General features: G+C 41.3%; 1 protein-coding gene across 1 annotated transcript in view; it reads right to left on the reverse strand.

Moving 5' to 3' along the window:
- Window positions 1–2,118: 2,118 nt before the first annotated feature.
- LOC137194077 (potassium/sodium hyperpolarization-activated cyclic nucleotide-gated channel 2-like) overlaps window positions 2,119–22,527 on the reverse strand; it is a 37,685-nt gene continuing 17,276 nt past the window's right edge. The window contains exons 5-8 of the mRNA XM_067605616.1: window positions 9,685–9,831; window positions 9,184–9,424; window positions 8,926–9,090; window positions 2,119–8,289 (exon numbers count right to left, since the gene is read on the reverse strand). Coding sequence (XP_067461717.1) covers window positions 7,340–8,289; window positions 8,926–9,090; window positions 9,184–9,424; window positions 9,685–9,831 — 1,503 coding nt within the window. The 3' untranslated portion in view covers window positions 2,119–7,339. The remainder of the gene's footprint in view (window positions 8,290–8,925; window positions 9,091–9,183; window positions 9,425–9,684; window positions 9,832–22,527) is intronic.

The raw sequence follows: 22,527 nt of genomic DNA on the forward strand, positions 1-22,527 counted from the left end.
AACGTCCTTATGAATCGCTGATGCTGAAAATGCAGGTTTGGTGTACTGGGAAGACCTGGAGGGCACAAATGTTTTGGCTTCTAAAAATGGACAAAACAGCAAGGTGATGAAGACCTGTGCACAGTGGTGGAAGAAGTACTCAGATCCTTTACTTGAGTAAAAGTACCAATACAGCAATGTAAAAATACGCCATTACAAGCAAAAGTCCTGCATGAAAAATCCTACTTCAGTAAAAGTACAGAAGTATTAGCAGCAAAATATACTTAAAGAATTAAAGTAAAAGTACTGATTTCATCCCTCTGACTGATATTATATATGACATCATTAGATTATTAATACTGAAGCACCAGTGTGTAAGCAGCATGTTACTGTTGTAGCTGCTGGAGGTGGAGCTAGTTTCAACTACTTTATATACATTTAGCAAGTTTAGTCCAGTGGTTCCCAACCTAGGGGTCGGGCCCCTTCAAAGGGTCACCAGATAAATCTGAGGGGTTGTGAGATGATTAATGGGAGAGGAATGAAAAAAAAAGTTCTGACACACAAATCTGTTTTCAGTTTTTGGACTTCTTATCTAATCTGATTTTTGGTGAAATATTGGATCATTTGTACATTTATTGAAATGAAACCATGTGAGAAGTTTAGAGGGAAAAATCACTATTTAATGGAGCTGTCAAATAAATATAGAGTAGAACGTACAATATTTCCTTCTCAAATGTAGTAGAGTGGAAGTATAAAGTAGCAGAAAATGGATATGCTAAAGTACCTCAAAATTGTACTTAAGTACAGTACTGCAGTATCCAGTACTCCAGTACCCCAGTTTCCAGTTTCCAGTGCACAGGCAGTGGGAGGAAACTGGAAGGAGATGGATGGGAAGGGACAAGGGTACCAGTAAACGGCTAAATAAGCAAATTGCCCTCTGGAGGTAAACAGCCAGGGGGGTAGTGCAGGAGATGCTGATATGATTAATTGAAGTAGGACAACCAGGGACACAGCAGAGGAAACGAGGTAGAGGACAATCCTCGGCCATATACAAGATGAAACTGTATACTCAGACTACATATAGCTTCACAACTTGGTGTAGTATCTGCCTGCAGCCACTATCAGTACATTGCTTCCTCATTGAATTACAATGAAATGGATAGATAGAGAGAGAGAAAGAAAGAGTGAGATAGAGAGAGAGAGAGAGAGAGAGAGAGAGAGTGGGTGTGTGTGTGTGTTTCAATTGAGTGGAAGAGAGAGAGGACATTATGTCACGTCAAGGTAAAACTACGTACACGCACTGCGGATCGCCTCACCCACATTTGTACCAGTGCCGTGTAGATCTGAGGAGGCAACATGACTGGTGTAAAGCTCTGTGTAAAAACCTCACCTTGCATGTAATTTTAATATTTCTATCTCAGTGTGCCATGCATAATCACTGAGTATCCAGACAGCAGTGTATGTGTGTGTGTGTGTGTGCGCATGCATGCGGAAAGCAAAGGAAAGGAAATAGACAGAGGGGGAACGGGTGGGTGCTGCTCCCAGGCTGCCAGAGGAGTGTGTCCTTGGACTGCCCTCATCTCTGACGCACACACCCACCCACCCTTTCACACACGCATGCACACACACACACACATACACACACACACACACACACACACACACACTCCTGCCACTGGTTCATTTACTCTCTCTAAATATCAGACAAATACAAAACTAGGGTTTGCATTTGCACTCGTGCTCTTAGGTACAGGAATAAATACACTTGCTGCTGTGCTGCGCTCATTCACATGCACACACAAGCTGAAAGCTCTTAGACGGAGCTCAGACATCTCATCAGGGATGCAGCAGAGCCCCTGTCTGCAGAGAGAGAGAGAGAGAAAGAGAGAAAGAGAAAGATCTCATCTGATGTGGGGTAGAATGAGGGTGGAGGGGTTGCTGGCTGATTTACAAGGTTGAGGTGTATGTGTGTTTGTGTACACGTGTTTGCAGCTACCAGTGTAACTCCAGGAAGTGCATTAAATGTTCACACACACACACACACACACACACACACACACACACACACACAAACACTGCATCCAAACGCAGCATACTGACCAACAAAAACACACCAATGAATAAATGTCCACACACAGATAAGTATGCCAATGCGCTCATCTTTTTATTGCACAACAATGTATCGTCTTTTTACGAACGCTTAAACAACATTGCCACTGACTGACAGACCAGCTTATTGAGAGAGACCAGGGTGTGGCTCTGTGTTCTCGGCCAGCAGAGGTGGTGGACAAGACAGCCTTTTGCATGCAAGTTCAAATCAGCCCCGTGCCCTCACCGCCAGCTGTGCATCTCAGTCTGAAAGGACTGGACGGCGTAAAATATCGCCAGCATCCCAAGCATCACCCTGATCCTTTGAGGTCTATTTGGAAGTGCTGCGGCTCGGACTGGGAGCTGATTTGTCCCTGGATTATAGACATCAACTTAGACAGAGCTGGAGTTCTGAAATACTTGAACCTTTTTGTTAAGAGCGGAAGCCGAGCACAGCCTGAGATGGTTGCAGACTGGCCTCTAGAGAGAGAGAGAAAGAGAGAGAACACATGCTGTGTCATATATCTGTGTTGTTGTCTACATAGTGCTGGTAAAGTGTGTCTGGATGCCCACACCGAGCTGCTCGTGCAGGCTGTGGAATGCTACTAAGTCTAGAGATGTGCTAGAGTCATTTCTAGGAGCATTACAGTGTTTTTTGTTGTTTTGTTTTTTTTTTTAGATCAAATGGAGTCGTGACCGTGTAACACTTTCCAGCTTGTGCTGGCATCTCTCTCGGCTTCACGTGGGTAATAAACCCCTAAATGGCATCATATTCTCAAGTGGGACCAACATTATAGAAGGAAAGGCACAGGAACACACACACGCACACAAACTCAAGCACACAATACACAGAGTCCTGAAGCAGAGAGAAGGCTTAGGTAAGCTAAGCAGGCTACAGTAGCTACGACACAAAGGTTTAACTGTTAGACTAAATAAAATCATTGTACAGTTGTTGGTACACGACAATGTCTAGATTTGAAGGTCCCACTAAGAATCGTACACAGAACTCTGCTTAGATAAGAAAAATACAAGCATGCACTCTGCTATTATCTGTCAAGGTAACTCAACCAGGAGTCAAGCTCATGACTGCTGTGGCTCGTGAGCCAAATTCAGCGTTGGAAAGATTTTTTTTTTTTTTTTCAAAATGGCAAACACCAGATCAGTGTGCAACCAGCATCAGAGTTCAACTGTGCAACTTATGGTTTGAGAAAGATTTTCCAGCATGTTCACAGCCTAGTTATGTTTCTTTATATTGTGCAGGCATCTCCACAGTTTGTTTTTTTATATATCATTTCTTTGTTATTTTTGGCTCTGTGCAGCAAGCAGGTCATCTAAGCTAACGTCTATACTGCCGATATCCACCAGAAGCCTGTCAGAGCTCACCCTCTCACTGTAGAAAATGTTTCTTGTACAGCAGGTTGTGGTAAAAACACAACAATGTGCCCCACATCTCTGTGTATACCATATGTACAGAACATGAAAGTACAGAGTACAGCGCGCATGGTGTTGGAAGGCTCAAACCAACAAAAATGTGCAATTTTGTGTTTCCCAAATCAGGGAAAATTATATATACTGACATTGTCATTTTAATTCAGCAATACTAGTCTTCATCTAATGTTTTTTTACATATATTGCAAGTTGAAAATAAAAACACGTATTTGCATTTTTACAGGCACATACATACCACAAAAATAGACTATGTGGAAACTAGATATACTAGGCACAAGGTATATACAGTCCGTGTGCATGGGGCACATTGTAAAAACAATAACCAAACAATAACCAAACAATAACCAAACAAAATATACTGATAAATCAAAGACACTTTTACAAACGAAAAGAATACCCTGATTTGCTAACATATCAACACCAAGGCATTCGGTACCTTTAATATCTGGTACAGCAAGAATGAGAGGTTTGAAACTTAGATACTCTCAATAATTGTCAGTCAGTGTCAAACATGTGTGAGGGATTTCAATCCCACTTCACAGCAAGGTCCAGAAGAAGAACCATTAAACAATCGCACCTTGAACCCCCAGCCATCAGGAAAATACAGCGCTACGGCATGCACACAGCAAGTCGATGGTGGCTCGGAGCCAACTGACTGAACACACTTGTGACACAGACACGAACCAGATAACTGACAGGAGTGTGTGCTTTGGCCAGGGCTGTATCAGCCTCATGGCTGAGGGTTCAAACAGAGTGGTACTGATCAAAGTGTCTGGGATGCCATCCTTTGAGTGGGAGTGAATTACACACTACAGTATCTTACTGGATGGATGCAATGAAACAGACACGGTGCCTGATATTGCCTGAAACATTAGCTCTTTTAACTCTCCTTCCATCTTGCTCTCACTGACTGTGGACTCATTCAAATAATATCAGCACAGTCCTGATAGCAGCTTAATAGGGCAAACTCTGGTATTAGCACAAAGGAATAGGGAAGAGGACCAATTGATTGCACTGGAACAGTATTGAAGCACACAACAGCTATTGACTCAAATGGACCCGGTTCATTCACAATCGTATTGGCCTTTTGGCATGTACCTTTCCCATAGGAAAAAAAGCAATAGAAAAATCCTGTGTTGCCAATGAATCAGGTCGCAGCATTGTGACCCAGGTATGACAAAGAACAAGGTTTAGTGCATGTTATTGATCAAACATAAAGTGAAAATGCAGCTGCTCTACAATAACAATGAGCCAGGGTTTACAAGCCATATGAATGAAGCCCTTGGATAAAAAATAATCACCTACACCTTGTTTAAAGATTTAAACAGCTCTCAGGGAAAGTGATCGGAACAAAATGGCAGCATCAAGCGAGATATACTAATAGCAATCTAAGGGTTATGACTCCACCAGTTCCTCCTTGTTTTTCTAAGCCAATCAAAATTCAAGGGGAATCTTTCAGCATGGTTAAATCAACAAGTTGATTATAGGAGGATAGACAGGCCTACATAAATCAATGGAAAGCCACGCTGCGGCAATCAATACATCTCTCTGGAAAGGTAGCAAACCTGAGTGAAATGTCCATTGCATCGATTTTACAGTTTGGCTCTGGATCAATGCTCAGAGCTGAAAAAGTTGGACACCGTGTTTGTTTAACACATTGAATCAGCTGCCTATTTTGTATCCCAATTGGATTCACTTTTTGTCCTTACAGTTTAACCAGGTAATGGGTCCAGGAGAAGTACCGCAGCCGTTTTAGAAGAATAGAGCATTGATTTTCATTTTGATTACAAGGTCATAGTGCAACACAAGGTGCTTAACTGGATGTCCTCAGTGTTTGCTTTGGACAGAGGAGTTCAAAGTGGTTACGTCTCGCTCTCGCCCGATTCAATAAATGAATAATTAAAAAAAATGTATCCTCTCATGTTAGATCTGGGGGGGGTGGGGTGTATGGTGGGTGGGGGTAGCATACAGGATAAATAACAGCAACGTTCAACCCAGAGAAGCATCATCAAACCTAAAAAGATCGCACAGACACTCAGCAACACATACAGCAATGCCCACAACCCCCTTGCATCATAAAAGCCTCTTTAAATCTCCATCCCTTTATTTACATGGCAGTTTGTATCTGATTAGCTCTCTTCCTTCTCGTATGGCATACATTCAGCAAGAGAAGGCTTTTAGGTTCAACAGGACCAGAAGATTTAGAATAAATATAACCAAAAGCCTCAACTCAATCTTAAATTTGATTACTAGGATTGTTGTGGATCAAGATGTTGAGACATTCATAGTAGTTTTCGGGTGACACGGGGCATTTACTTCGATATGGAGCAAAGATATTTTACAAGTGAGGCCTTCATGCCCCATTCATCTTACAATTTCACACCTTCAAATGGGCTGTAAAGTGACATTTTTTGAGGATCTGAATTGCTGAACTCAAAGTGTGGATTCCTACTGCGACTCTTAAACAGTTTGCCCCTTCTGTTTTTTTTTTGTTGTTTTTTTTCACTAAAATGACACTGCACATCCTTTCATTCCCTCAAACATTTTTGGTTAAGGTAACAACATGGTCACTGGATTACAATACCTCAAGTGAAGCCACAATAGCTGCTGGATTCTTTAAGATTTCACATTAAAAAGAAAAAAGAAAGAAGAAAGAAGTTCACTTTCCTGTACAGCATATGTATAGATATTGGTATTCATATATATTTATATATATAGGCGGGGTAGAGTATTGCAGAATTATATTGCATGTGTTAATCAATAAACCTAGACAAAAACAAGCAAGTATACAGTATGGGTTGTTCACAAATGTTTCTTTCCAATAAAGCTCAGATTATTTAACCGCTTTTGCCTTCAGGGTTACAATCAGTACGCTGACCAAACAGCTGACCACTTCCCAGATGTTTCATGAAAACGGGTCAGTGCCACCATCAGCACGTCAAACCAATCGCGCTTGAGCCGTGTAGAGAGTGTGTGAGTCCATTCTCTGAAAATATAACCAAAACATACCAACAAACTCACGCACACAAACTTACACCCACATATATACATACACACAAACCAAATATATGGCTTCTAACGTTGAATCAAGGCAGTTAAATAAATGGCATTTTCTTCTATGTTTCTTTTTTAGTTGATACAGACACAACCAGACTTTGTGTTCAAGCTCAACTTTGGTTTGGGTAGATACAATGAATATAATATCCTTCCGTACTTTTTTCATCAAATATTTACACATCGATGTAAGATCGACCAGCGGTCTAAAACACTAATTTCACTACTATTTTAAACAATATGAAGAGCAATGTGTTCTTTTGCTACGACAGCTTATACGGAAAAATTACACTCAAAACACTTTTTGAACGCTTAAAATGTCATTGTCATTTGACCTCAAGTCCCTGATTTTCATTTTTAAGTCCAGCTCCTGCTAGATTGCATTGCATGGATTCTACACAGTATGCAAATGTTACATTAATCATACTTTTCTTCATATCTTTACAGTAAAGACAGCGATATACAGTAGGTGTTTGGAAGCAGAGTGTAAGGGGTGATACTAAGACTAAAGGTGCTGGCACAGTAGATTAGACCAGTTCCACCTTATAGTTATACTAGTTTAATTGTATAGACTCCTCCTAGCCAAAGTGTCTCAAGACTTTGAGTTGCTCTTTTCCTTCTGCTGACACCAGCGCACAGTGCATCCAGGCCGAATGACTTGTGGCGCGGGCAGCCGATTGGTCATTTAGCAGGCTGACAGATCAGCTGAACTGACCTAAACAAACAAATTCTCCTACAAAAAAGGCATCTCTCCTGAACTCTACCAGGGTCACAAGTTGGAAGACAGCCGGGATCTGGCAGAGTCTAGCTCTGGAAGGCTGACAATTGAATCTTTCTTGGGAACTCCAGAGTCTGGAGGTCCTGATCCAGCAGCTGCTGCTACTGCTCCTACTCCAGCAGGTCCACTGGGAGGAGGTGTGGAGGCAAAGGCCACCCTCTGTTGCGCACCCGCTGATCTCCCCACCCCTGAGGGCCCAGGCAGGCTGGGGTGAGGTGGCTGAGAAGGGCCGATGGAGGTGTTGGAGGTGCGGGTGGAGGGCGGAGGGCTGGGGGCTGCAGAGGCAGCTTGTGGTGTTCCCTCCTGTGGGAGTGAAGGCTGGGAGGCAGACAGGGCGCGGGTATCCTGGCTCAAGCTGCCTGTATGGAGGGAGTGGGTGCTCTTGTGTGAGGCAGGCCTCTGCTGGGTCTGTGTGGGGCTGGGTGCATGGTGCTGTACTAGGGACAACTGGGACCCAGACGGTCCTGCACTCGCCATGTACTGGAAAGTCCGTCCTGAAGCTGCGAGCGGGCTTTGGACAGGTGGGCTGGAGACTGCAGATCCAAACATCCCTCCGAGCGTCTGAGGAGGTTGAGACTGAAGAGGAGACATGGAGACTGGGCTGGACAGGTTCTGCATCACCTGAAACCTTCGCACCATACGGGGAGACTGCAGAGTCCCTGGACCCACCAAAGGACTCGCCATCTGAGGGCAGAAGCTCATGGCCACAGCCTGCTGGAGGGTGGCGATAGCAGAGCCTGTCTGTGACTGGCCAGGAGGAGCAAAGATACCACCGATGGACGGGGTCATAGACATGGCCCGCGGCCGCTGCAGGTCCACCAGCTTCACCATTTCACGGTCATACTTGACAATCTCCTGGATCATCTCGTTCTCCTGGTTGTTGAAGACACCGGAGTTGAGATCATGCTGAACCTTGTGCATCAAGATGGAGTTCTTTTTACCTGTAGAAACAAAAAAGCATGGACTGATTATTAAAAGACAAAGTATACACAAGGAAGAGAAAGGACAGCACAGGGAGGACGAATGGAGAACAAGGCATGAAAATGTGTAAACAGGAGGATTTAGAAATGGAGAACCATATGAGTTAGATATAGCATGTGATGTCCTTCACACCAGGTACATCCTCTAGCCGAACTAGCCCTGAGGAAAATGGACGTGTCACCCTGTGCTCTCATCTACTGTTACAGTGTCCCGTATCATTCTGCGGGAACAGCACAGCTCGTTTTACTGCCGACTGTATTTCAACATTAATATTCTGCAACCATTTCCTGAGCACAATATATGTATTTTTTGTTTTCTGTACAGGGGTTCATTTCAGAGTGCTTTATTTATTTTATCTTATTTGAAGAGCAGCATTCAGGCTGATGATGGCAATATGGATGCTAATTTGTGTGTAATGCTTTTAAAATGCTAATGTTATTTATAGATGTATTTATTTCAGATTTTTGTCATTATGTTTTGTCTCTTTTATCCATTTTACTGTGAACAACTTTTCTGATCATCGTGAACTGAATGAATCTTCCTAAATTAGTTCAGCTGTGAGTCTATAGTTTGCTTTTTTTGCTGTTGTTTTTTACCAATGCGGTCTAGACGGTCAATAGCAACAGTCTCGAAGGCTCGTCTCATCATGGGATATTCTTCCAGCACCTCGTTGAAGTGGTCAACAGAGAGAGAGTAGAGTCGACAGTAAGTCTCGGCTCGGACGCTGGCTGTTCGCCGACCCCTCGTCAATAGACAAATCTCTGAAAGAAGGGAAAGAAAAGGTTAATGGCTTAATAGAAGAAGGTAAAAATACCATTAAATGCATTGAAACAAAGCCACTAAGTGTATCCTACCTCCAAAATATGAGCCATCAGAGAGTTTCATTGCAAGGGTGCCCTTAGTGATGACGCTGCAGACTCCATGCTGGATGAAGTACATTTTCTTCCCAATGGTGCCCTCCCTTATAATGTAGTCATGTGGCTGGAATACTTCAAAGCGCAGCTTGGTCAGCATGGCGGTCACAAAGTTTGGCTCTGCGTTGGCAAACAGTGGCATGGAAGCCACCAGCTTGCGACAGTTGAAGTTGACAATTTCCTAAAAATGGAAACAATGTTTGGTGCAAACAAATACAGAGAAGCTTATGTCAAATATGCAACTGAAGCACTACACTGAGGTCGAGTTTGGGATACACTATAAACTATAAACTATAAACTATAATCTACTAAATAAAGGTCAGAATTTAATAAATACATCAGTGAAACTAGGATTACAATAAACGTACCACTAAAAATCACAAGATAATTAAAGAAAAATTTGATATACATGTGGGAATTGAATGTGTTTGTGTGTCTTACCTCTCTTAGAGGCTCGCTGAGTTCTCCCAGAATGCTCTCCTCATCAAACATCTTGCCCTGATATCTGTGCTCATAATAGTCATGGATTTTCTGTCGGAAGTCAGCGGGCAGCTTGTGGAAGGACATATACTGCTCCACTTGTTTGTACTAAGAGGGAGCAGGTCAGACAGAGATAATGTTCTGTTAATGCAGGGCGTATAAATATTTCAAAAAATGTACAGGAAAAAAAAACACTTTTTATAAATCCACAGTCAGCATGTTAACTATTGTATTATAATCGCCTAACCAGAGATGAGGGCTTTTCTTTTTCCTATGTAACGATGTTTGTATTGTCCTTGTGAAAGGATAAGTCCAGTGATGTGCTTTATTTTTCTTATTGTCAGCAAATCCCATAAAAAGACAATAAGCGACAATAAAATGATGCTACTAACGGGTATTGTCTGTGTAACCACACTCTGATATACTGTAGCTTCTATGACCCTATAAATGTCCAAAAACTATTAAAAACACATCAGTGAGCCACACCATTGCACTCTGTGACATGTTCCTTCATTATGATGAACACAGGCACCATAGTTTATTTTGAGTATATCTAACACACACAGTCCTGCTGCCATAAATACTCACTAGAGCACCAAATTTGCAGCTGAAAATAGTCCCTAACAAAAGCACTATTTACTCCTGTTTCAGTAATATTTGCTAAAAACTACAGAGCCCAGCGGTTATTATTTAACCTTTTTAAAAATGAAAATATATGCAGTATTTGTGGCCCATTCATGTATATCTTCAGGAAGCAGTGAGCTGGGGCTGAGTGCCACAGGCAGGTTAGGAAAGTCAGACAATATTAAGAGACAGACTAAGGTGTTATTTGTTTTGGTTTTCTCATGGGATTTGCTGACAACAAAAAAGATATAGAATATTGTCAGCTTTATCCTTTAAATAAACATAAGTAAATAGAGTAAGCAAATACAATACACAAGCAATGTGAACAAAAGACAAAGTCACCTATCAACCTTGAAAAATACAACAATTACACAAGTTTTGAAGCGTAAGGGATCAGATAGTGTGTGTCCATATCTTCACACATTCCCATATATATATATATATATATAATGCCTACTTAGCAAAATTTTTGACATGTAAAGTACCAGTCAAAGGTTTGGACACACTTTTTTGGTACTGTATGTTTCTGAGAATGAAACAACAGCATTTTATCTGTATTTCTTCCAGTGTGTCAACAAACACAATACAAACATCCACAGAAAACAGTGTGAGCACATGCCCTTCAGCTGTCAACTGAAATGAACACACTCGCCCCTTTGATCAATGCTCCCTAGAAGTTAATCAAAGCCAGATCAATAGAAAGTGAAGGGTCCAACATGACAACAACACAAACAATCAGCTTCTATTGTTGAGATATGCTAATCGCAGTCCATCCAAAGTGACCACTGAGAAACCAAAAACTACATGGCCGGGCTGCAGACGGAGGAGAGATAGATGTGGCAGTAAACAGAACAGACAGTAAACTGTTTTGAGAAAAAGATTTCTCCTTGTACTTTGCTGTCAGACTGTGTGCACTTCAACACCGCTCAGATGGAGAGCTTCATAAGACTGCAGCTCAACCCTGCACCCATAAAGCTGTCTGAAACCCAATTTTGAGAGGGCTGTATTGACAGCTCAGCGGGTTGGCACATACTGTGTACTCACAACTTGCAGGGGCTGAGGAAGTCATCCTCCATATCCCCTCTATCCCGTCGATCCTAAAATGGTACTGTTTGGTGGATTAACACCGCAAAACTGTCAGCTGGCATCAAGTGACATCCCCTGACAGTGGCTGACAATGGCTTTAGCAGGTTTGCTTCAGAGTAGCAAGACTGCTGCTCTACTGCAAGGTCCCAGGTTCAGTTCTGCAACAGACAATATTGTGTCAGCAGCCGCGTGTCCTGTGCAAAACAATGAGGTCCACCTGTTCATACTCTGTACCTTGTGCTCTCTATCATCAAGAGCATCAGATAAACTCCTAAATTGGGAATTGTTTACTATCTGAGACAGACAGACTGGCTCTCTGTTTCTACAAGAGAGGCACATTTGGCAAACAAAGATTTCAGCTTAACTGAATACTAAAAGTGTACACAGGGAGGATGCTGGCTTCATGACAACAGTGCAGTAACTCATGTTGAGATGAAAACCATCCTAGTGACTCGATAACACTTTAATTTCAGATAATATAATGTTTGAACCTGAATTACTAAACTTAACAGACCCCCCGCTGTGATTGCTATTTCACATAACTTGGGTCACATCAGTAAGAAAATTGTTGAGACTACAGTATTTATTTCCAGTATGTACAGCGCCATCAGGTAGTATTAGAGTAGAGACACATTTTATGTTGTGCTGGCTCTGAATTGAAACAATAGATCTGGGGGTGGCGCGCTGACACTAAGATTCAATTTGAGGGTGATTACATTCACATCAGCTGAACTGTGTAGAAATTATAGCTCTTACTATAAACAGTCCCCCAATTTCAGGGGACAGAGAGTAACAACATAAACTTACATATTTCATATTCGATTGAAAATCCAGTGCAGTAAATAACTGACTGGACTCTATGACCCAAAAACATCAGCAGACCTCTTGGCGCCTTCCCTCATGATGCTCTGCCAGGTTTGTATTTAAGCCATTTTCAGTGCTTGCTTATTTCAGCTGTTTTTTGACTGGAGTCTGGTCTTCAGTAAATGAAACACGTACTACATTGGAGTAAGGTCAGGTGTCTAACTTTGCAAGTCAAGAACACTCTGTTTGGCCACCTGGCTGAACATTTAGGAATATTATCGTGCTGCATTGTACTAAAAATGGGGAATTATATAGAAAAAGTACTACAGGTCCAACACTGTTCACCCAGTATGGATGTGAACGACACTTTTAACCTACCCCCATTTTAGAGGTTTGAGTATTTTTTATCAAGATTTAATACTTTGTCAAACAGATTTAAAGTAAGACAGACACCACATTTTTAAGGTTTCAGTTGTGGCCTAATCTTTGCCATGCATTTGGGCTGGGACTACTTTTTATACTTTTTACAATGGGCCGTTATCTTTGAATACCACCACATCGAGTCTATCCTACAGAATCACTGGGTCAAAATTTTACTCAGTTTGGGTCAATATAGTACCAATACAATATTGGATTAACTTTGCCCAGTAGCAATCTGTTATTTTGACCCAGTATTACACACAACAAGCTTAGCTAAAAACTGTCACAAATTTATTGTTTCTTGTACAAAACGATGTGCATATTGTGATGGAGAAAGTGTTGGTTGCATGAGCCCAAGCCTAAGACCTCCTATTTAATAAAGAATCCCTAGATGTAGTTGCTTAAATGAATTTGCAATCACCACAGATAGTCCGGTAAGAACTGGAGAAGAAGAAGATGTCCTCAAATGGTGCTTTATTCACTACCACACATATAATGCAATTTCAGATTGCTCAGATCAATATCTGTGAACTGACATGGTGTCTACAACATACTAAAAAGTAGAAATGACATGCATTAATTATCATACTAAATGCAATTTACCACTATACAACCTACATGAAACTACTACATAACTACAATGAAAAGAAAATATAAATTCATCTCATGTATAATATAGACAACAGTAACAAACAGTAAACAGAGAGCTTACTCAATTATGAAAGCAAAGTTACTGCACTAAGGCCTTTTAGCTGTGGCTGAGTTGATCCACACATACTGTAATGAAATAAATGAGAATTACACACAGAGCGCATTTACTTAACCAAAGTCATGGATTTTAACAGGCAGGAAATAACAACATTAATATTCTTAAACCTCTTAACAGAATTATTTGTAAAGACTTACAGTCTCATGGACGCACAGGATCTCTCAGTGCACAAAAATCTCTAAATAAAAGGAATTCATGATGGAATTATTGGAAAGGAGATAAAATATATCCTGCCAACGAGGCAACCCACTTTGATATGGTGAACTATCGGCAACACTCTGACTGCTACAGAGCATGAAGCTGGAAAATGGATAAACTTGAACTGTCTACTGCCAAGTAAAACCTGTTTTTAATGCTATTCTTTTACCGATTGTTGGATTACTTTATCTTGCTGTTTTAAGTTTTCTGTTTTTACAATCACGTTGTTTTATGAGTTATACTGCTATACTTGGACTGAAAACAAGCTATTATGGCTGTGTGTGTGGACTGCAAACTTGCTTACTCACAGTTAAGGGATGATATCCACTGCCTGGAGTCAGAGCTCCAAAAAAAGGATAAACTAATTGATGGCTTTGTCTCCATTGCTGCTGCCCAGGCAAAACATATTTCGCATATGCAGTCTTCCACTCTTGCTGTCCCAGCTGCCCGATCACCCACCTCCCTGATGTCCTTGATGGTCTCAGATACTGCAGCCACCCTCCTTTGGCTGGCCTTGATGCACACTGGCACTGTGCTGGTCCACCTGAAGGGTCTAGCAGCTGAACAGAGTGACCAGTCCAAGAATGTAAGCTGGAGTCAGGGGCAGCAAGCACCATCGTTGCTGCATTGGTCCTGGACGCTATAACACCGTAGATGGTCACCCCAACACCGTCAGATGATTCAGGGGTTCACACTGGAAACCAGGCCCAAGGCCCCAGTTTATAGCTCCACACCAAATTAAGCTAATCCATGGACCCAGTTGTCCAGGACGGAGGTGGTATGCCATGGCTGCAAGAGAGATTTGATTGGGGCTTCTCTACAACCTCCATTAATTCTCTCTAACCGCTATATGATCCTGCTGGATGAGGTCTTGTCCATCCCGGCAATGCCCCTGCAGTCCCGACTCCACCCAACCTGGACCATTTTCTGGCTTTTCACTGCGTCTTCTCCCCCTTTTGCCAGCATTGATCAGGTGGCTCATCACCCCCACCATAGGATGCTGACGGAGGCCGTAATCAGATGCTCAGGAGGTCTTCCTCGGGCTGAGCCTCAGGGAATAATTCACTTTCCAAGACTGATACCATCTTCTTATCCCTGTCTGCCTGCACAGACCCTCCAGCGTAGTTTGCCAAACTCAATGCAGACTGAGGTAACTGAACATTCACTGTACTGTCCAGGCAGCCCACATGCAACATCTCCTTGTCCCCTCTTCCTCCCCAATACATTAATTATTGGAAACTCCATAACCTGAACATCCGCTTCTTAAACGCAATCACACACTTTTTCCCTGGAGCCACAGTCCCTGACATCCTGGATAAACTCCAGGATCTACTGCCCTCACTCCCAATGGCTATTAAAAGAATAATAGTTCATGTGGGGACAAATAAGACAACACATCAGGAGTCTGGGTGCACCAAAAATGATTTTAACCTCCTTTTTTACATTTTAAAGAACTGTGGGACGTCTGTTCTTATATCAGGCCCCATCCCCATTTTAGTAGAATCCTCAGCCTTCACACTTGGCTCCAGTCCACTAGCAGGTCTCACAACATGGGCTTTATTGACAATTTAAAATTTTTTGGGGGGATCGTTTCTCCCCTTTCAAAAGAGACAGGATCCATCCCTACATGCATGGTAGACAAATGCTATCAGCAAACTTGCAGCATGCGGTGCAGTCCCTCCCATAGAACTGAATGTTTACATCTCACATACACATCTCTGGATCCTCCCTCTTCCTCTAAGGTACAACCTCAGCATACTGTTTCCCATTAGAGATCCCTCCACAGGTTCCTCCTGTCATTTAAACCACTATCTGATCACACTTATTTCTCTGTTTCTACTATTAGGCCTAAATCTCCCACTCCCACACATTCCAATCAGAGTCACTGACAGATTTATATCCTGTAGCAAAGCTAAAAAATAAAAACGTCAGAGTGTCTAGACCAGTCATGACAAATAACACTCTTGTTCCATTAAAACACGGTGCACAGCAGCATAAGCCACAGAAACTGCAAATTGCATTTTTCAATATTAGGTCCCTATCAAACAAACTTTCCTGGTCAATGACCTTATTGTAGAGCAACACCTAGATTATTTGTTTTTATCTGAAACTTGGCTGAATTCTGATGCACCTGTTGTCCTCATCAAAACGCCCCTCTCAAACTATGACTTCTCCTATTCTTGTAGACAGGGAAAAAAGGGGGGGGGGGTTAAGTCCTTTGAGTGTAGAAATGTCTCCTTTGATGTTTTTTGCTCTTTTCAATATCTCACTACTGTTTTCAAATGCCAGTCACCCATACTAACAATTACTGTATATAGAGCACCAAATTGCTGTTCCGAGTTTTAAACAGATTTCTCAGAGCTTTACTCTATTGTTAACACAAATTATGATAAAATTCTTATTGTTGGTGATTCTAACTTACATATAGACAACATAAATGACAAAAGGGCCATCAATTTGATTAATCCATTATAAGATCTTGGTTTCACACAACATGTCTATGAACTAACCCACAATCGGGGCCACACTTCAAACCTGGTAGTTAGTATGGGGCTAAATGTTGAAATGTCATCAATTAGAGATTTTGCTCTATCTGATCATTATTGCATTGAATTTAGTGTGGCAGTGCCCATGACTCAGGTTAATGCTGAACTCACTGTAAAGACATCTTACACCTGAAGTGGCTGAAAGTTTCAATATGCATATGAATATGTTGTCCTTGCAAACTCTCCATTCATCTATTGATTCCCTTGTAAATGAGTTTAATACAAAATTATGGACAACAATTGACCTTGTTGCACCACTAAAACTAAAAAAACCTGGTTAAAATGTAAGCCACCATGGAAAAATGAAACTGAATACTAAACTTAACAGACCCCCCGCAAAACTTAAAAGAAATTGTCGAAAAGTCAAGCGTAGATGGAGGAAAAGTAAACTCCAGATCCACTATAATATTCTACTCACCTTTCAGAATATAATAAGGCGCTGAGAAATGCCAGACAGACTCACTTCTCTAAACTCATAAATAAGAGTCAAAACAATCCTAGGGTCCTTTTTACGACCATTGACAGACTAATAAATCCCACTTCTACATGCCCCAGTGCTTGTTTTCTCAAATACTAAGTGCAGTGAATTTTCAGAGATAAGATAACAACAATTAGAATGCATATTAATCAGACAAGGTCAGATAATGTTTTAGAAAGCACTAAGCAGTGTCAATATACTCTGCACTCTTATACTCTGGTGGATACAGAGGTGATTAGAAAGGTGGTCTCTGAATTAAAACCCTCTAGGTGCTCTCTTGAACCCATACCTACCCCATTTTTTTAAAACTGCTTTTAACTTCCTGTCAGAGGAATGATGTACTGTAAACCACTCTTTGTTCACAGGCACCTTCCACCACTTCTCAAAAAAGTAATATAGATTCTTCAGTTCTTACTACCAACCTATATCAAACCTTCCTTTCTTACGTAAGATTTTAGAAAATGTTGTTCTTGAACAGGTAAATACTTCAAATCACCATAAATCATTAAAAACAACAATATCTTTGAGAATTTTCAGTCAGGTTTCAGAGCCCACCACAACACAGAGACTGCATTGATTAAAGTGGTGAATGACATAATAGTTAACTCTGATTCAAATAAGCTCTCAGTCCTGGTTCTCCTAGATCTCAGTGCGGCCTTTGATGCTGTCGACCATGAAATCATACGTGAAAACTGAGTTGGTCTCTCAGGAATGGAAAGCTGGTTTAGATCATATTTGACTGGCTGGGAGTTTTTTGTTTCCCTGGGTGACTACTCCTCAGAGAAAACAGACATAACCTGTGGGGTCCTGCAAGGTTCTATTTAAGGTCCAGTCCTTTTTAGCCTCTATATGCCATCAGAAAGCCTAAAATAAAAGAGTTTCATAGCTATGCAGATGACACCCAACTATACATTTCTGTATCCCCAGATGATTTTAGCCCCATTTATAGGTTAGTGCAATGTTTATATAACATAAATGTATGAATGTCCTACAACTTCTTATAGCTGAATCAAGACAAGACAGAGATCATAATATTTGGGGCACAAGCCCAGAGAGAGCAACTGTTTGTGCACCTTCAGTCATTAGCCCTTCATATGAAGGACCAGGTCAAAAACCTTGATTCTGACCTCAGTTTTGAGGCACACATTAGAAATGTCACCAATGTGTCCTTTTATCATCTTAGAAACACTGACAAGGTTAGACCATTTCTCTCTCAGGCTGACACAGAAAAACTAATGCATACTCTATAACCTCTAGGCTTGACTATTGCAATGCTCTCAATGCTTGGTCTACCTAAAAAAGCTGTTGGCTGCCTACAACTTGTTCAGAATGCAGCAGACCGAGTACTGACGAAGACAAGACAGACAGCATGTATAACACTTGTTTTAGAGTCATTGCATTGGTTGCCATCATCATATTTTAAGAGTTTCTTACTAGTTTTTAAATCACTGAATGGTTTGGCACCAGCCTATCTCACAGACATGTTTTCAGATCCCTCAGATCCTCTGCAGCTGGCCTCCTAGTCGTCCCAAGGATTTCAACAAAAACACACGGGGAGACAGCTTTTAGCCACTGTGGCCCCAGTCTCTGGAACAGTCTGCCTGGGGATCTGAGGGACTCACCTCTGTGGACATTTTTAAAAGAAACCTTAGATTAGACATATCTTTTTAACCTGGCTTTTACTTAAGGTGCCGCGTCATTTGTTGTTTTATTCATCTATTGTTGCTTCATGCTTTTATTTGTTGTTTTGCTCTTTTGTGCCTTTGCTCACCTCTGTTTGTTTGCTTTTGTTTTTGTCGTGTTGTGTTTTGGTCATGTGCAGCACACTGGGCTACAGCCACAAATGTGCTTTATAAATAAAGATTGATTGATTGATTGATCGATTGATTGATTGATTGATTAATACAACAGTTATTGGTGTCCTTCCCTGATTGGCTAAGGCTTTAATTGATACTTAGCTACATGGTGGCGCAGAAATTAACCTACTGAAACAGGCTATTTTATTTGTCCACAAGGAGGCGCTCAAGGATTATTTAAGGGCCCTAGTGCTGACCTTTTGAACACATGACATTCAAAAGATACACAAGTTATTAACAATATATAACAAACTGTGACATTTAAGTTTAAAAAGAATATAGTAGATTATAACAAGCCTCAGTCTGGGTGAATAACCCAACAGTAAAATTTAAAAAAAAAACCACTAAAACTGGGTCAAAACAAGCCCTTGTCTTGAGTAGCTTTCTGAGTAACATTAACCCACTGTTGTGTTGGTGCTATATTCACCCAAATTGGGTCAAATTTGAACCCAGTGATTTTTAGTGTGCATTTAAAGTTTTCATAGAACTCTGTAATGGTTGGGTATAGTGCTAGCATCTCACAGGAGGAACAACAGGTGCTAAAAGATAATCCCTGCTCTATTCCAAATTCAAAAATAATTTAAATGAATATTTTCTGCACTGTTTATAGGTTTAACGTCACACCACATACTGTTATTACAGAGAGGATGTTGGAATATCATGATTCCACACTGTGCTGCACTAAAAGGCGTTAAACGTATTGTCACTATGCCCAGAAAATGCAATGCTTCCTTCTGCCATAAACATAAACATAATAAATAACCCAAACATGCAACATCTGAATTATTCAACATAAGAAAAACTCTCCTGGGTGGGGGCAGCTGCACAGCTCTGATGGAGTTACGCAACACAAAGTCTCACCTGCATGAGTGACTCTGCTTCCTGACATCTGCAGATGGAGCGTGGCCTGAGGAGCTGACCCTGTGTCACAACTCTTTATCTGACGCGTCAAAGCTAACGCTGCAGCTGGTGTGCCTTTCATAGGATGGAAGTGCTGATTGTGAACAAAGTGTAGGTGTGGGGCACTCTGGTAGCGCAGTGGAACCTTACACTCCCCCGCTGAGATGCAGCAACTGAGCAGCTGTGGTTAGACATGGAACTCATGCCGGTGGATAGTGACTAAGTCTGAATGAATGAGGCAGCAAAAGCTTATCTGATTGGACCAAGATGGTAGCATTTAATGACTTGACTTTGAGAGCCATGTCACGATGCGCCGTATCGATCATCACCAGGCAGACCTGCAATCTCTCTAGTGTCACCAGGGGCAAGCATTTGGCTGGTGCGTCACAGCACCCAGAGGGGACTGACAAACACCCAAAAAAGAGTGAAAATGACATCCATTTTCTGTCACTTTGATGAGAGTGTGCGTGGCAGTGAAACACTCCGCTGACATTTTGTCATCGAAACTGCATTTTTGGGAACTGATTACATTTTGTAATTTATCATCCAGAGGGAGATTTGAGAGTTTTGTCTTTGACTTCGCTTTTTTCTACTTTTAAGCCCATTAACTGGTGACCCAATATAACTATTAGCTTTTATCATTCCCTTCTCCATTCCTTTCCTCTCCTTTTCTTTCATTTCCTTTCCTTTCCTCTCCTTTTCTCTCCTCTCCTTCCCTTCCTTCTCCTCTCCTCTCCTTCTGCTCATTCATCCCACAAACTCTCTCCATTGGAAATTCTAATTCGGGTTCATCCCAAACAGCTATGTGGATGTATAATTCATTCACTTCTTTCCCTGCTAAATCGCCTCATTATATTATGAAGCACATTCACCAAAGAGAAGAAAATCAGATAGCAGTAAGTCAGAGCTTGTCTTGTCTTTCTTCAATTCAGAGATGTGTACAGAGGGAGGAACAACACACTGTGGGGTCTCACGTAGTACAAAGTCTTATTAAATGAAATGAGGAAACTGAAAATCCTATAATTCAGTCAAAGGGAGTGACGACCAAAGGAGACCTCCTGGTAAGGGTTTGTACATCAGACACACTCTCTACCAGAGTAGTGAATATCATTTGGCACAACTAAGGAGACACTGTTTTTGTTATAGACGTTGGTGAAGGAATCACTTTAGCCACTATCTTTGCAAAGTCAGCCTGTTTCTGGATAATTGGAGCGATCTGCAACAAGCCGTGTGGCTAAGAATAGATAGATCACTGTTGTTGATGGTGGCAGCCGCTTTAAGACGAAGAGGAGGAGGACAGGGGAGAAGGTAGAAAACAATCTTGTATCCTGTCCTGTGCCACATCATGCGAAAGAGCCCAGACAGTCTGCTCTCTGTCTCGCTGATTGAGATTAGTGTCTCCCACTACAAGAGAGGAGCACTGACTCAATGTAAAACCCCGTGTGAAGCCACTAAGAGCTGATTATCAATGCAAAGGTGTATCTGCGAAGAGTTAAAAGGGAGTCCCCTTTAATTAATTGACATATCATTTAACATATTGACTAAAATTAAACAATGACTAAATACACAGTATACAGTAGCAGTATTTTTGATGGTATACAGGGTTTCCTTAGAGTAGAATAGGCCTATATATTGAATTATGACACATGAAATGTTGATTTTACATCTTTCACTAAAATTCTCCAATTATATGAACATTTCTCAAATTTATATTGACAAAAAACTTAAGCTGATAGGCCTTTTTCAAAGGGGACGTTTTGACATGTCACAGTAGGAAAAGCCATGTGTAAGCTGTGTGTAAATAATTAAATTAACAAGAGCTGAATACATTTAGCTGCTACGGTTTCAGGGTCCTGGCATTGTGCATGCTGGCTGGTTAATGTCATTAGTAACACCTGTGGTTTTCCCACAATGATAAGTCAAAGTGTATGCTGTGAAAAAGGTTATTATACTATTATATCCGAAATTTGCCAAATAGACCCTTTTCACAGCAGACATTTTGACTTGTCAAAGCAGGAAAAGCACAGGTGGAGCTTTTCTATTTATTCTATTTACCTAGCAGCAAACAACTAGCAATGGTGCAACACACTGACCACTGCTCAGTAAATGATTCAGGCCGTTCACACCCACAGAGGTGTTTTCACTTCTGGCTTATTAGATTTCTGCTCAGGTTAAAGTTATTGCATCTGCACATTGTATCGTTCAGACGATAGTAGTGGAAGTTGGAAAGTACGTTCTTGTTACCCACCTAGTTGTAATTCTGAGTCTGAGATATTGAAAATTTCTAACAGTGACAACATCTCCCTCTTGGTGAAAAGAGCTGCAGAACTACAAGTGTCAACAGACTGCTGGCAAAATGGCTGCAAAGCCATCATTGCTGGGAGCTACATCTTACAAACTTAGTTATGTTGCACCTTTCATAAACAAAATGAGCTCACAGTGCTCAATAATTACACTAATACAGTTGTTTCAGATCATTTCAGTTAAAAAGGGAGCCATACACCATTTGTTTGTATCTGGTTTCACTTGTTACAATCTGCTCCAAATATGTAACACTGCAAAAGTAGCTCATTTAGGCTATTTAAGTCATGTGGCTACAAGGTTAGCAGTGTGGGTAACCATTTTGGAATAATGTGTGAACACTCCCAAGTCTGAGAAACAAAAGGGTTTCATGTTCTTCCCATTCTGCCAACATCGCATGAGTGCAGCAATAGATGAGGTCTAATCAGGCAAAGTAAGTGAAAACCATGGAGCATGGCTGTGAGGGGCCGTAAACGCTGCATTTTCCAGCGACCTGCCACAGTATAAAATGAAAGATGGTGATGTCAAGATCATACATTCAAAAGCAAAGAATATGACACACCAAAAAAGAAGGAAGTGTTTCTGCTGCACAATACAAACACCTCTTTTTTTGGGTGCATCAAATTCTATGATTTTGAATTCGGTTGTCACATTTCAACAAACATGAACTCTAGCATGTGAATCTCCAAGAGCTCAAAGCCAGATTTAGTGTAATAAAGGTGAATTTGCAGATGCTGGAACAAGTGAGACTGCTTCTTTCCATACTGGTCTGTCTGCCTCTCTGCTATGTGTTGGTGTGGACTGTTACTATGTATAAATAAC

This window comes from Thunnus thynnus, chromosome 12, assembly GCF_963924715.1.
Source record: "Thunnus thynnus chromosome 12, fThuThy2.1, whole genome shotgun sequence".
NCBI classification, from domain to species: domain Eukaryota; kingdom Metazoa; phylum Chordata; class Actinopteri; order Scombriformes; family Scombridae; genus Thunnus; species Thunnus thynnus.